The 15,935-nt window shown below is 36.6% G+C and overlaps 1 protein-coding gene across 7 annotated transcripts in view; it reads left to right on the forward strand.

The window, feature by feature from the left end:
- The window catches only part of CDK17 (cyclin dependent kinase 17), a 94,992-nt gene that overhangs the window by 24,180 nt on the left and 54,877 nt on the right, over positions 1 to 15,935 (forward strand). For all 7 annotated transcript variants that reach the window (XM_030002864.2, XM_030002867.2, XM_030002866.2 and 4 more), the window contains exon 2: positions 14,972 to 15,120. In XM_030002864.2, coding sequence (XP_029858724.1) covers positions 15,003 to 15,120 — 118 coding nt within the window. In that variant the 5' untranslated portion in view covers positions 14,972 to 15,002. The remainder of the gene's footprint in view (positions 1 to 14,971; positions 15,121 to 15,935) is intronic.

Below are 15,935 nucleotides of genomic sequence, written 5' to 3' on the forward strand. Positions count from 1 at the left end.
GGACAGCTGATCCTCTGTTCAGCATAGGTTTGGAACAGAATTACACTTACGAAGTGTTTTGAACAGATTTGTACAGAGAACCCGGAGAGCTCTGGTGCTTTGCATCATGTGAATGTGTGGGTTTTTGATCTAGTAATTAGGCAGCCTAATACCCGGGTTACTGTCTTGAGATGTAGATCGAATCTCTGTCATCGTTTTCCTTTTTTATTCGTGAGAGAACTTGTTGCGCACAGCTTACTCCAGTCCTTTCTCTCACTTCTTTTCTTTTCAGTACCTTGTGAGTCTCCTCTGTACTTTAGTTTCTCCTCTCTTGTCATTTCATAGTTTGCATCTGTCATTCATTGCCCATTGCAGTTCCTTGCTCAAGCTTCATTTTCCAGTGGCTCTAGTTGCTTTATCATGGAAACGTCAATGTATTTTTAGCCTTCAAAATTGTAGATTCTGGAGTAACTTCCCTAACAAGAGCAAGCTTGTATGTATGTACTGCTTCTGACATGTAATTTGCTAACAGTCTTTTTTAGTAGACGTTTAAATACTGGTAGGATACTAGCAATGAAAATAGCTGGTACTTTTTTTTTTTTCCTAGGACTGCATGGTGATAGAACATAATTTCTCTTCAGTAGCTTATGTGCTTTAATGTAATTGAAGACTGATAAGCTGAACAGACAATTGAAGTAGCTTTCATATAAATTATAATGTGGACAGCAAAGTACAGGCTGAGCTGTTAAACAATAATCATCACAATGAGGTTAGAGTTGTGTTTTGATCTTTATAACCTGTGCAGTTCCTCTATGTCTATTTGGTTGCTTGCCACCTTCAGAGATTTCTGTATGAGATTTCAGGATCAGTTTCTTTTATGTTTGTTTGGTTTCAGTAACAATATTTTTTTTTCCTTGTTACTTCTCTGAAAATTGCAATGGACTTTTTTTAGCAACGCCTCTTTAATTTAGCAAATTCAGTCTTGATTCTTGGAAACCACCTTTGCTTTCATTAACTTGAGTATGTTTTCTATTTTTGTGTAAAGCAAAAGTGAATGTGCTTCTGCTGCAATTTTAGTCAGACAGAAGGCACTTCATGCCTACCACATTTGCTGCCATCATCAAGTTTCTCCTACAGCTCTTTTCTCAAGAAAGTTAATGAATTCAGAAGGGAAATATTTCATAATCACATAACAATTTGTATGTGATTTTTCTTTCTTTGTGGTCAGTAACTACATTTTGGACCCTGCTTCCAACAGCAGAGATAGCTAAGTTGTGAAGAACCAAAGCTCTCTTGATTTCTGCAACAATTTTGTAAACATTCATCATCTTACTATATTATGTCATTAGTTTAGTTCTGTAGTGGATTCTATTCTCTACTTTTAGGTTTTCATAATCCAGTTGATGTCCTGAGCTCTTCATCTGCATGCTGTTGGAACCTCTCCAGTAAGAATACATTCATAGAGGTGGAAAGTATAGTTGCTGGGATGGTCTTAAGAATTAACAGAACTGACTATAGTATCTGTGTACCTCCTTAGAGCTCTTGAAATTGGCTCACTTGTGTTTTGTGGGCAGCAGAGAAAATAAGGTAAGGTGTCCTGAGAAGTTCCAAGCTGAGGAGTGACTGACTGCAGTAGAGGAAAGAAGGAAATTTAAAAAAAAAATGGTTCTTTATTATGCAGACGGCAAGTTTATGCATGCCTGACCAGATAAAGGAAAGAGGAGAGTGTCAACCTATAGTCCTTCTTTGGCAGGGAATCTTACAGTCTATAGTTACCATAGCGGTACAGTGACAGAAGAACCTGAACTACTAAACTGCCGAGGCAATGAAGATCATCTAGAAGAGCTAGGAAACCCCCAGATTATGTCAGAAGTGCTTATTTAAATACCCTGGTAAAAATCCCTTCAGAAAGTGTTCCTTATCACCTCTACTAGGGACATACCTGCATCAGAGATGGGCAGTGGAGGAATGGTGTATTAAGTTTCACCTGCTGTAGGGAATAGAAGATACGAATATCCCAAAAGGCTGTTGGAACAGTGAGATGGTCCCAGTTGTTTGAAATGACAATTAAAAAGAAAGAGTCCATGAGATTAATCCAGTCAACTGATACCTGACTGTAGTATTTTTTTGAGTGAAATATCTTAATTTAATAATTTTTAAAGCAACAGGATCTGGAAATAGAACCTCAAATTTCCTCTCAATTCCAGTACATTTAGTCAAAGGGTATGGCTTGTTCCAGTGACTCATTCTGATGCAAGAAATGGTAATGCTTACAGGATTACTGTTGGAGATCGCACCTATATTATATGTACCATGTAGGGAAGAAAAAGGTGAGGGTTTATTATGCTGTGTAAGTATACAATATACCTTTAGGTGGGATATCAACTGGACTGCAATCCAACCGTTTCTTTCATATGATTAAAATCAGAAATGGCAGGAACAAGAATGCTTCTGAACAGTTCAGCTGAAGGAAGCATGCACAGTTCAGTAGGCAGAAATAAATCACTTCTCTATTTCCTTGTTGTGTGGTTGCTATAACCAGGCCTTCATGCAAAACTACATTTTCTTTGTTACTAGCAAAGTTTGCTTATTGTTATTGAACACAAACATAAAGTTGTCTTAATTGTGTATGTGTATCTTGTCTCTATGGGAAGTAAACCTATAGTTTACTGCAGTAAATAGTAATAGTGAAAGCCTCTGCCATTCTGATTTACTGTTCAGCTGATGAGAATCTTCAATCTCAAGTCTTGTTGTAAAGGTGTACTGAAAACATAGAGTCCAGGGATATAAAAAATTAAGGCTCACTTCATGGCAACAGTCTGGCAGATTTTTTTTCTGAAGTTTTCACCAGAATGTAAGAGTGCAATAATTGTGTAAGGAGAATCTTAAAGGGGATTTTTTTAAAGTTACTTAACTTAAAAAAAACTTCTTTAAAAGCAAATGGAGTTCAGTTTTCATAATAAAAATAATTTAAGAGCTCGTTTTATTTACTTCACGGATAGATCTGGTTACCAGGTGTCCTGAAACTGCATTCAAGATGCACGACTTAAATTTCAGTATGATAGTACTTGATTGTTTTGTGCTTTTACAAATCACTAATGAGGCATAGATGACTAGTCCTTTTGAAGACTTGCTCTTGGGTTCCCTTTTATTAAACAGAAATGTAGACTAATTTTAAAGAAAGCCAAGCTATAGATCTAAATTACAAGTACTGCAAGTGAAAACTAGAAGCTTCTTGGACTGTTTAATTTCAAGCTTATGGATCCTAGTTATTGAAAGGAAGTAAACTGCAGTGGGAGGATTCTTCTGGTTACTTTTCAGCATACATGGGTATGTTGAAAAGTAGCATACGTGGTGGTAAAACAGATGCAAACTTCCATTAGAATGCAGATAAATTTATTTTAAACAATATTTTGGGAAAAGGATACTGTTTCCCAAGGCTGTTGAACTGGGTAATCCAAGAACAGCTCAAGTACTTGACATAGAAACAGTAGTTTGGTGAAAGAATAGCATATCCTAAAGTTTTAAAGAAATAGGCCTTATGTTGTAACAATCAAAATGCTGTCTGTCACTCTTAGAGATGACAGATGACATCAATTGGACTTTGTATCTCAAAGGTTGAAAGACAGCATATTAGAGCAGGGTTTTCCAAAGGTTAAGGAACAAAGATCCAAATAGCTAGTGAGGAATAAATAAATAAAATATCCAAATTAATTACTAAGATAACATCTGTTGCCTTTAAAGCTTGATATAACCAGGCCTTTGCATACTAATTTTGAATGTTCATGGTGCTTTAACCTGAATTTTCTAATATGTGTATCTTCATCCCAGCACATAGATTCCAGAAATTAAATAAAAACATTATGGAAACCAAGTAACTGAAAGAATGTAATGGGGGAGGGAGGAAGGAATTAGAGGAGCTTGGACAGCTCTTTTGCTGCAGAGAAATAGGGGTCCCACATGTCCTTGAGCAACTCAGTTCTGCCTGTAGCGATAGGACAAGGGGTAATGGTTTTAAACCAAACGAAGGTAGATTCAGACTAGACAGAAAGAAGGATTTTTTTTACGATGAGGGTGGTGAAACACTGGCACAGGTTGCCCAGAGAGGTGGTCGATGCCCCATCCCTGGAACCATTCAAGGTCAGATTGGACAGGGCTTTGAGCAACCTGATCTAGTAGAAGATGTCCCTGCTCGTTGCAGGGACCGTGGACTGGTTGACCTTTAAAGGTCCCTTCCAACCCAACCCATTCTACGATTCTAATGGTACTGGACTGTTTTGAGGGTTATCCCATCTGTTGACATTATAATAACAGTTAGGGCTCTTTTTTTCTCCCCTGGAGTTTTACAGCAAAACTGCTTCAGTACTTCTAAGTGAAAAACTTATTTTCAGTACAGATCTATATCAGACTATGATACTAAATGTTGCTGAAGATTCTTTAGGGAATGTTGAGTCTCTGTAGAGTCAGTGATTTAAATTCACCTTTTCATAAAACACTGTCTGTTTGTGAGACAAATCTTAACAGTTTGGCAGATTTATCCAGGTCACTGACAGCAGTAGCAATATCAGCCTCTGCAACGTGATTAAGATCCAGAATGGGAATTAGTTTGCTGTGGAAAGGATTGGCCCACTGTTAGCCCTTGGCAGGATGAGACTGCATAAGCGTTGGGCTGTAACAGCAGAAGAATGATAGTGTTTGTAATTCAGAAGAAATTATTTTGAAGACAAACATAAAATTTCACTTCTTTATTCTGCCAGAGAAACGAAAGAGAGCAAATGGGTCTGCCCAGTACCAATATGTATTTGGGAACAGTGCTCTGTACATATTGTGTGATCCTTTTGCTGCTGTTTTACAGAGATTTCATAATAAAATACCCAGTTGTCCTTACTCTGCCTTTAAGCTGTAGCTTGCAGGATCCTAGAGAAATTCTGCTTTGCCATGTGTGTGCGCACCTGCTTTTGTTGACAGTATCGGTGTTGCTTGCCTGGTATTAGTCAGTTATTTTACCTTTTTTAATTCTGTTAAAAAAAAATTCTGGAGACTACTTGTCTTTCAGGTTTTGTTTGCTAATTATTCATGTCTGGTTTAATGTTGACTGACACTAATAGTTGTTACTTTCCCAGGTTTCCTATGTACTAATGCTGCCTTACTGATCTGTCCTTTACTTACAGATACCTATTTTTCCACTTTTGCTGGTTGCCATTTTTCTCCTCTTCACTGAGTCTAGCTCACATCTTGTCACTGTCTCAATTCTGTATAACCTTTTTTGTTGTTGTTGTTTCTTAATCTTCCTTTTCCTTCTCTGTCCAAGGTCCAGTAAACTTGCTTGGATACCTTCAGGTAGAGAATTGGTTACACTAGGGGAAGGTAATGTAAAGTTTGAGTAGTGTCCTTTGATGTGCTAGATTGTTTGCTTAATCTGGGAGGGAGGTGGCCTCTCAAACTGATTAACCAGTCTCACTCAAATTATGTATTTGTAATTTAGTTGTTCTGCTTAGTTTCAGAATTTGGGAACCCTTGGACAGCCTCAGTTACCTGGAGGAAGAGCAATATATAAGATTGTGTGTAAAACACAAGCAGGGGAGAATTATCAGGGAAAGAAAAGGAACATCCAGTGCTACAGAACGATCTTCAGTCTCCAAATCTGTTAGTCTCCATGTAGGGTTCTTGGTTTTGAGCCAACAGTGACAGTTGTGACAGCTTGATGCATGGCAATTGCCTTATTTTGTATGTTTAAATGAAGATGTACCTTTTTTTTGTTCCTGCCCTCCCCCGCTCCTTGGAAGTACCCTGAAAAATACCTTTTGTGAGGCTTGGCAGGACAACTTAATTGGGGAGTGGGATGTTGCTGCAGGAGAAGCATAGAGACAGAAAAAGAAGAATCCGCATGTGGCTGTTGTGCGGTGGGAATCATAATGGCCTGAACCTATTGCAGAGGATGAAGGCACTTGTGCTGAATGCTTTTACTTTATTTCAGATCCATTGGTTCTTGTTTTCCTGTGTCATCTTGCCTTAACAGCATTTGCTGTTGTCCTTTATTTTGTTCACAGATTGCATTTATTTCAGATCTCAGTTTTTGAATAGCTAGGCTAAATAAGCTTAAGGCAAAACTCCGCAGTTTTTCAGGCTACTTTTCTGGTACACAACAGTTACATTACACTGCTCCCAGTGAGGACAGTCTTACCTTGCATTTGATGTGCGCTAGTGATCAGTGTTTTACTTACGTGAAGGTATTAAATTGGCTTCAGCAGGCTCTTGCTTTCTTCTCTGCCCTGTAGGGCATGTTGCCACCACCTTTTTGTTGCCAACATAACTATTTGTGAAGCCGCTTGGCAAACATATGTCAAAACTATTCTTTCTTTCCCAGGTTGTCGGCTAGATAATCATTTGCATTAGGAATAGTGTCTTTCTTATGTGTTTAGTATCCTTGGCAATGGATACTGAAATGATCCATGTGTGCATATCCAGTTGACCATTAAATGGCAGCATGAACACTTTAGAAGGATGTAGCAACATTTGTCTGAATGTTGTAACAGAACAAATTGGTCCCATGCTGGGACATCTTGACTGCTGTGTAAAAATTAATACAGCAGAAAAAATGGTAATTGACTCATTGTTCAGAGGTTTTCTGTTAGTGAGGAATCTCTGAAGTTGTACCCAGTTACAGGATTGAAGAAGGGAAAAAATGGCAATAATTTGTGAGTTTTTAAAAAATACCAAATCAGAGCAATTTAGAAGTTTAGGTGAAAGACATTCATTAATTCAAACAAATTTTTGAACCATAGTTCAAAGATTATTCATTGCAAGAACAAGTTTGTTTACTGCCCCTTTGGAATTGTCTTTAAAGTACCTCAGTAGGAGTATTACAAGTACTCAGCCTGACTCTGAGAAACTTGTTTAGGCTGTTGTTTCAGTCAGTAGTTACATTTTTAGTTGTAACCAAGGTATTCCATCTCTCTATTGTTTCAGAAATAGTAATAGTACCACAGCTTATTGTTGTCAGAAACCTCTAGAAAAATACAGAATACAGAGAACACTGTTAAATCTTATGCATTAAATAAGTCTCCAAAGAGTCTGTTTTATCATACCAGTTTTTTCTTAATGTCTTGTTTTGAGTCTCAATATAATGCCTTTAGTGCATCAGATCTTAAATGTGCCTTGGTATTTGTAGGAAAAATATGCATGTATGTTGTCAGTACTGTAGAACATGATCTAAACCATGCTGCTTACAGTGGCTTTTATTTGCCAATTGAAAATTCTCCCTGTGTTGCTATGTTGTGCTTGCTTCCAAAAAAACCCAACAAAACAAAACCCTCAATTACTGTGAAACAGCTTTGTTTCTCTTGCCTTTTTTTTTTTTGTCTTCTGCACGCACATAGAAGTGTAAGAGGAATGCATCCAAAGCTGTCTGTTTTTAAACCATTCCTGAGTCTTTGATATTACACATATGCACAGACATGTATGCATACAATAATTATGGAAAGGTTTGGTTTTACTTTTGCCTTATAGGTTTTAACGTAAGACCTTTCTGTCTGAGTTGTTTGGTGGGGGTTTTTGTGTTCACACTGTACAGAAGGTGTATTGAGGTTCAACAAGTAATGAACCCAAAAATTTGACATGTGGAGGAAAAGTTGTGAGCTGCAAATGTACAGCAATTGTACCAATTAACCATAGAAAATTAATTTTTTATAATGGTCTTCGTTTTGTCTTCAGTTTTAATAATTACAAAGCTTTTTTCTTGGGATGAGCTCTGTTACAGCTCTCACTTGGTGGTTAATTTCCAGGGAGGCCATGATAAGGTTCTTCAACAGCTTCCTCAGTATAATTAATTTCTGTTTTAAGAGAAAAAGGCCAAAACCTTTTTTTATTTTGTTTAGAAACTTGTACCACTGATCTTTGTTTATCCAAATCAGGAGTGTCTTTAGTTTTTATCTTAGTTTATATTGCTATGGTGTATTTATTGTGTCTCTTAGTGCTTGATTCAAGAATATTGAAATAAGTTAAAACCTTTTCATTGCCTCAGATCTTGGGCTGTAAATGTAACTTTTTTGTGAGCACAACAAGAAGCAAAGGTTGAAGACTCTGGTCATAGAAGTTCAGATGCTTACAGGACAGGTGATGCTAGGCTGAGAGCTACTGGAGGGTGAGAGAAGGTTCTTCAGTATAAGACTCTTTGATGTGGTGCCTGAATTGTGGCAAAAAAAAAAAAAAAAAGCAAGCCTTTAGTTTTTGAAAGTCCATACCTTTTATTGAGAGAATTGATCAGGCTTTCAAAAGATTGCAGATGCTTTTCAGTCTTAGAACTAACGTTGTTTTCTTGAGCCTAGAAGAGGTTTTCCACTCAGTTTTCTTCCAAAGACTGGCTCGTTTGCAAGAATGAGGAAGATGGTCCCAGAAGTGATGACTGCAACATTGTAAATCTGTCACTAAAATAATCTTGGTATTAGGGAGCAGCAAGCTTGGGTTTTTTTTATAAGTTTTTTTTCCTTCTGAAAACTATATTAAGGCTTTGTGCTTATTAATCAGAGCTAGTAAAATTACAGATGTTGGGTTTGGTTTCCAGTGCTTATCGTATCTTTTGAGATGGAAACTTCTGTGGCTCATTGGAAGTATATATGCTGCATTAATGTAACGTTCTGGTTTTTGCCTTCCCCTTCAAGAGAAAAAAAGACTTTCAGTTTATAGGTCTGACAGCAAATGCAAGAAGCTTTGCCACTCGGCTCGTTCGCTTTGTTGGCTTATATGTCAGCCAATTTAACCAGACTCACACTGTGTTTTTTCACTTGGCTGTTGAGAGAACAAAACCTTTGATAATTAAGGTGGAGGTATTCATCAGTACAATCTGTCTAATTTAGGGAGATGTATCAAATAGATCTGTGATTCTATCTATCAAATAGAATGTCTCTATTGATGTTGCTATTTGATATTGCTTGTATCTATATGGGCGAGAATACGTGTGTACATTTTAAAGAATGTAAACTTGCTGTCATTACCTAAGTGAAACTTGAGTCCAAGAGAAAGAAGATAAGCACAGGGTATGAAAAAAGGACTGCAAGATTTGACTGTTTTGGCAGATTTGGGATTTTCCTTTCTTTTAAATTCTGTACCAGTAGTATAGTTAAATATGCCTGTAGTAATGATCAATGTATTTTTCAACTTAAAGGATTATTTTTTCAAAAAAACTTTCTTTTGATTTCTGTCCTTCATTACTTTTTAAAGGCAAAGGGATGGGGGAGGGAGGTGAAGATAAGGAAAAGTATTAACAATCTCAATTAAATTAGGACAGGCTAATTTCCATATATTTGTTCACAGAGGTTCTTCCAGTTGATGATCTAGATCAGGAGCTGAATATAGATGCTCTTACTCACTTTGGGAGGAGCCTCTTTGCCTATATTAACTAGGAAAACTAGCCTCAGATAAGAAGTTAACCTTCGTGAATACCTTTCTACCTCCAGTTTTCAGTAATTGTTTGGCTGTGATTCTATAAATATGTAAAAAGGGACTTCGCCTCAAAAGTTTAATTCCGTATTGAATATTGTTTTATTCATAAGGAAAAGGCTGTGAGGGTCCTTTTGCCCTTTTTTCACTGGGAGGTCAAACTAGGCTGCGGTATTTGACTTCACAATTATTTTTCTTTCATCAGTAACAAAGGTCTTGTTTGTCAGATGTTACTTATATCTGTACAACGTTAGTTCTTTGACCTAATGCAGCATAAAAGGTAATACATTTTTGAGTAGTTCTGTTCCTGACAAGAGAGTCTAGTTGGCCAGAGTCATGTTGTTTCTGAAGACCTGAGTGTGGAAAAACGCAGTAGAAATTTTTTTTCACCGATGTGAACAAATGTGAGTTGAGACAAATACAAAGAACAGATGTAATGAGTAAGATGCCATATTTATAATCCATTCTTGTCGAGTAGAATTGTGATTGTATGGAAGTGCATCTGTATTAGATGAGAATTTTATGAGTACTCTAACTGGTGGTTTATAATCATAGACAAATTATCCATATATTTCTCATTATTGTAATTAATAGTTTGCTCTGTATTTGAGCATGCTTATGTGATCAATAGCTTTTTTTTTTTTTTGCTTAATTTGGGTAGATTGAAAACAGTTTAATAAATACAAACACCATGGAAAGCTGGTTTTCTTTTTAGATTAAGGGGACAATATCCTTGACAGGTGTTTCCTGTTTCTGTTTTTAAATAATATTTTTTGCAGTACTCTAAGCTTTCCAGACTTCTCTTTCTGACATAAGCTTGGATTATCACCTTCAGAAATACTTACTCTTAAGTTAGATGCATCTAAAATTATTAATGTAGCCAGAGAAATGAATGATGTATAGTTTATTATGTGCTTGAAAATATTTAACAGACCTGTAACTGGTGTAATTAAAATGCTAGTGGAAGGTTAAATTATTGTCTGTTCAGATTTGAATGATACAGTGAATGACACCATGGATTTTGAGAATCAAACAACTGTAATGCTGAGGACCATATGAGAGAGAATGTAATGATTCTTGTTAATCTTGTTTCTAATTTTGGGGACTGTTTTTATTCTTCAATTGGTAATAGCTTACTTGATTTTCCGTCTTAGATCATAAAAAATGTAAGTCACTTGACAGAATCTTCAGATCTCTTCAAAGCTCTGCCACAGTATACGTTTTTGCAATTTTTTAAACTATCTTTACGCAGTTTGGCCCACTGCTGTGTAAATGTACCCATTTGGTTGTAGCGATTTTATGAAACCAGGTTGAGTGTCCTACATGTTTTTGCACCTCGTCTTATCCTCAGAGTTCATATGGAGTGCTGTTATCTGCTTGCTTCCATGTCTTATGCCTGTGGCTTTAGTTTGTTAACCCATCCTTAAGGGCCATGCTGTGTCCACGATGTTGTTCAGGTGCTGCTGTTACGTAGGGTTTCGGTTCATCTCCTTTGCTCTTGCTTTAGCGGTCGTCTTCAGATAATGAGTTTTTCAGAACAAGAACTGCCCGTAGAGGTTTGGAAAACACCTATGGCACTGTAAAGCAGCTTGTAAAAACAGTCAAATAGCAACTTCAGTGTGTATCTAAGTGGAAAAGTAATTGTAAAATGCTTAATCCCTATGTAGATGCATCTTAATGCAATATAACATCTGGAAACAGAAGAGTCAGCACATAGTCTGATCCAAAGCTTATTGAAGTTGAAGGACAGGTTCCCATTGACTTCAGAGGGCTTTGAATCAGCAAAGTCTTAGAGAGCTTTTGCTATTTGTGACCCTCCTGAAATAAACTGGCTAAAATTTAAGCTATTAAATAACTTTTGAAAATTCTAGCTGAATTTGTTTGAACTTGCAAGGATCAAACATACAGCGTATGTTAATTGTGTGTAAAGATCTTATGCATTCCTTTTTTCACTTTAAAGGTACCAAGGGTCTGGGAGCTTGAAGGGAGTGGTGGGTTTTTTGAGAATTTCAGCTCTCAGCATTAAAAGGCCTCTGATTCTTGGTGAAGAGTGCAGAATCTTGTTGAGTTATTACTTTGGAATCAAAATGCTTTAATGTCTGTGCTGTATATCTAGGGTGTTGTGGACATGTGTGTTTGCTAAATGAAAAGTGCTCTACTACAGGTGTTGTGGGAAGGATTGGTCGGATATAAAGGAAGGGAGCCAGAACCCACCTGTTCTAATGTGATCTTACCTGGATGATTTAAAAACTGTGGAGTTTGTTTTCAGAATGGTGTTACAGAGATCACTTTTAAATGACATTGAGAGCAAAGCGGGAGTTTAAGACTATTGAAACAAACTGAGTTAATGACAATGAATGTTAGAAAAGACTTCTACAGGTTTTAAGGAGAAAAATGTGTATGAAAGGTAGATTTTAGCACAGTTTTCAAGGATTAACTTGTGTTGCTTTTAAAGACAAAAATACCAACTTTTCAGGGTTAGGGCTGGAGATGGTTTCTAAGTCTGTTAGTTCTGTTAATACATTGTTGCTTCCTTCATTTCATATCAGTATAAGGATTGAACAAGTATGTCTCTGCCAGCTTTTCTGGGTTGCATCAGATAGTACCGTATCAGATTGCTTGTCCTCATTCTATCTGCAGAAGACTAGAATTTGCATTAGTTGCATTCAAGTGTATGCATCTATCTGCTGTGACATCTAAAATATTTGATTTGGGTACAACTTATTCAGAGTAGATAAATTTACAGAGCAGAATAGTCAAGCCATGGGCTCTGGTCTAAAGCTCAAAAATAAAAATTACAATGCATGCTCTTCTCAAAATTGGTAAGAATTTGGGGGAACATCAGAAGCCTTACTCCATCTAATCATAGCCACTAGATGTATATTACTAATCAAGTAACGCCATTTTGGATTTAAATTAGATTTACTGTTAAATGGAGAAAATAAGTATGTATCTGTTACACATTGGTGAAAATGAGTATCAGATAATTTCCCTTTAATTTTGTTAAACTGAATTAAAATTGAGTTTTCTGTGAAATTGCTGTCATTTTAGAGAACCAATGCTAGCTTTGGATTGTATAGATCATATTTTCAAAGCTCTATTCACTGAGACCTTACCTCAAACTACCAAGATTTAGAAGGTTCTGCAACTTTGGACAGAAGTGTGAATAAAGAAGTCAGGAAGAGAATGCTTGTGCTTTAAGGGAGGAAAATTTGGTTTCGTATCAGTGAGCATCTTTTCCTTTTAAAAGACTGAATTACATTTCAATCAAAGGAAGCATTCACTTACACATGGATTCCCACTCCTGATTCCTTTTTACTGTTAAATTCTTTCAAAATCAAGCCCTAACTTAATTCAGAATCTTAGTAAAAATGGTGCTGCAGCACTCCATGAAACCATCCTTTAACAGGACAAATTTTGTAACTGCAGTTAGCAAAATGCTTGCTTTTATATTAGCTTGAGATTTAGAATTTCTCTTGGATTTTCTAATCCATGTGTCTGTTAATTTATATGTAATATTCTTCAGCAGCAGATCTTTCTTTTTTGATTAAAAAATTGTGTAGGCTTAAATATTTGCAAGATCAAAAGCCAGGAACAGCCTGTTTCCATATAAAGGCATCTGTTTTTTCAGTTACTGCCCAAGTGGAAAATTGGAAAGAAATTGTTGTGCTGTCAGGTAGCATTAGGGCATTACTAAATGCTAAAAATTGCACATATCCTTTTTGAGAATAATACACATAGGAAGATGCAGGTTTCATTGAACACTATAGGAGAATTGAGTAAAACCACATATAAAGGATGTGTCCTTCCTTTTTTTTTTTTTTTAAAAACTAGGTTTTTAGGAGAAACATAGGCCATCATTTTGGAAAAGTTAAAATAAATGCAGAAAGAAAGCAGTTTCAAGTAAGGTCTTTAAAGCAGGTCCTGAACAGGAAGAGTAAATGTTCCCTTTGGAATGTTCTCTGAATACAGTTTCTTAACAATAAGAATATCCTGCTTTTGAGAGAGAGCGAGCAAAATTATTCATACTAAGGTGTGGCTTTACTGCACATACAACAATGCATTACAAGGGCAGTTTTGAAACTGCTACATTAACTGTATCTCCAGCAGATATATTTTTATTTCCTACATATCTGTACCCAGTGCCTGACTATTTCTGCCTATAGTAGCTGTGGTTGTCTAAGATGTTATCTTGTTTTGTAATCTACCTCTTTCCCCTTGGATGCAGTGATTGTACTGTTCATCTCAGACTTTGGGACTCAAATCCCCAAAGTCATCTTTTATCCATCCTTATGTGTTACTTACTGTCCTGTGCAATCTAGTCTTGTGACAGTTTAGTCTATGTATGCATTCTCCTACCACCAACAGACACTTCCAACTTGTTCCACTGATTTGTTCTCCTTTTTATTATGTAGCATGTAAAGAGTAAGCTATGCAGTTGAAATGTGTATACTTAAAGGGGGGATGTCAGCATAAAAGTAACCATATTCACAGTCTGTTATGATGTAGATCTTTAGCATACTACTTCTTGCATTTCTCTGTTTAAAGGAGGACATTGAGGAAAAATTGATTTTTTAGAATTTTGTCTGTGAATTATGCGTTTTGGAGTGCAAAGAGGCTGATGCAGGAAAAAAACATGAGCACCTCAGACTAAAAAGTATGCTGTGCTTGTGTTTGATGCTGCCTATGTGATTCTTGGAGGCTATGAGCAGATGAACAAGTTCTTGTGAAATAACATCTAGGGTGAATTGTCCATACAGAGTAAGGAAGGACAGAATTGTGCTTCTTGTCATGTAAGGGCAAACATATGGCATGCTGCAAAGTTCACTTAACATCTTAGGCTTGTGGCAACATGTTTATCAGCCTGGACCTTTGTTATTATTGCTTGTTTGCTTCCCCCTTTCCATGGAGAAAGTGCCTCCTGCTTTGTTCCCAGTTTAGTCTTACTGCCTGACTGTAGAGAAACGTCCATTCTAGCCATCGTTATCACGCCCAGGCTATCTATTTCCCTAGGTGGGATCGGGTTTGAGAATTGCTTTTGTGCTTAAGGCTTTTAGTGTTGTTCCCTTCCTCCTTTTGTGAAAAGGGCAAAATATAGAGAAGTTCAGTAACTTCTCATCTGTAAACAAACGGGCTGAAAGAGAGAGAAGGTTCCAGCCACTGCCTCCTCCTCAGTGGGTTTGGTGAAAGAAGCTGCGGAGGAGGCAACGGAGTGCATATCATCAAGTCTTCAGATGATTGTTTGTTTTATTATTGGATTGTAAAATCGGTGATCAAATCAGCTGTTTTGTTTTGGTTTTTTAAAAAACAAAGATTCTCATTTTCCCTAACAGAAATAAAAAATGCAAAAATGTATGGGCACCTACCTCTCAAGACATTCTTCTTCAGTCCAGTAGAGGAATCTTGCTTTAAGGATATTGTTCTAAGGATAACTTGCATATTGACTAAATTTTCTGTAAGCCTTCCAGCATTTTTATGTGAGGTAATTAAATTTCATTTTCTGATGAACTAATTTTTTCTCACTTTTTGCTTTTTAATCTTTTTTTTTTTTCAGGCTTCCTTAAGCCAGACTTAATATTGATAGAATGAAAAAGTTTAAGAGGAGACTTTCCTTAACCTTGCGTGGAAGCCAGACCATTGATGAATCACTGTCTGAGCTAGCAGAACAAATGACAATTGAAGAAAACAGCAGCAAAGATAACGGTAAGCATATCTTTCACTTTCCAGAAAATTTAGGAATTTTGTCAGGTTGGTTTTTATTTCAGTTTTCACAATTGCATGGACTTCCTCACTAACCTTTTCTTTTGGTTTATCTTAAGTTCTTTTAACAGGTTGATATGTTCTTACATATTGGTTTGGTTTGCTTTGATATTGTATTGTTACATAGCTAATTATCCAAAGCTACCTGAATTGATATTTTAATGTGGTGTGCAGCAAGGATCATAGATGCTCTTTCTGTAAATAAACCCATTATTGTATGAATTTAGTGGGTCTCACATCAACTTCATATGGCTTCAAATTCAGTTTTTTCTCAAAATCATTATTCAGTAATATGATTGATAGTAATTGCTTAAGTATTATAAATAAAACTGTTTACCTTATCATTGGTGATGCAGTGCACTAGTCTGAGAATTCTGTCACCTCTTCATGTCTCTGAATAGTACTTCTCTTCAGCAATATGAAGGCGACTAGAAACACTCAGGGTAACCAGCTTGCCTGTATATTCTTACACAAGTCTTTGGCTGATCCCATAAACATACTGGCTGCTGTAAAGTCCACTTTTATGATGATACCGCTTTTGAATGCAATTTGCAGTAATAATGACTGGAAGAGATTTTGTTGCTTTGCTCTGTTTCCTGGGCTGCAGCATTTAAGTCATATTTCATCTTCTATGCTGATTAGTGTTATTTCTTGCTCTGCTGTCATCTAAGATTTTTCTCAAGTATCAAGTGATCTGAATCCCACCCCCCCGCCCTTTCACACCAATAGATGATTCTGAATTTTCCCGCTGAAAACTG

The sequence above is a fragment of the Aquila chrysaetos genome, chromosome 26 (assembly GCF_900496995.4).
Source record: "Aquila chrysaetos chrysaetos chromosome 26, bAquChr1.4, whole genome shotgun sequence".
NCBI classification, from domain to species: Eukaryota; Metazoa; Chordata; class Aves; order Accipitriformes; family Accipitridae; genus Aquila; species Aquila chrysaetos.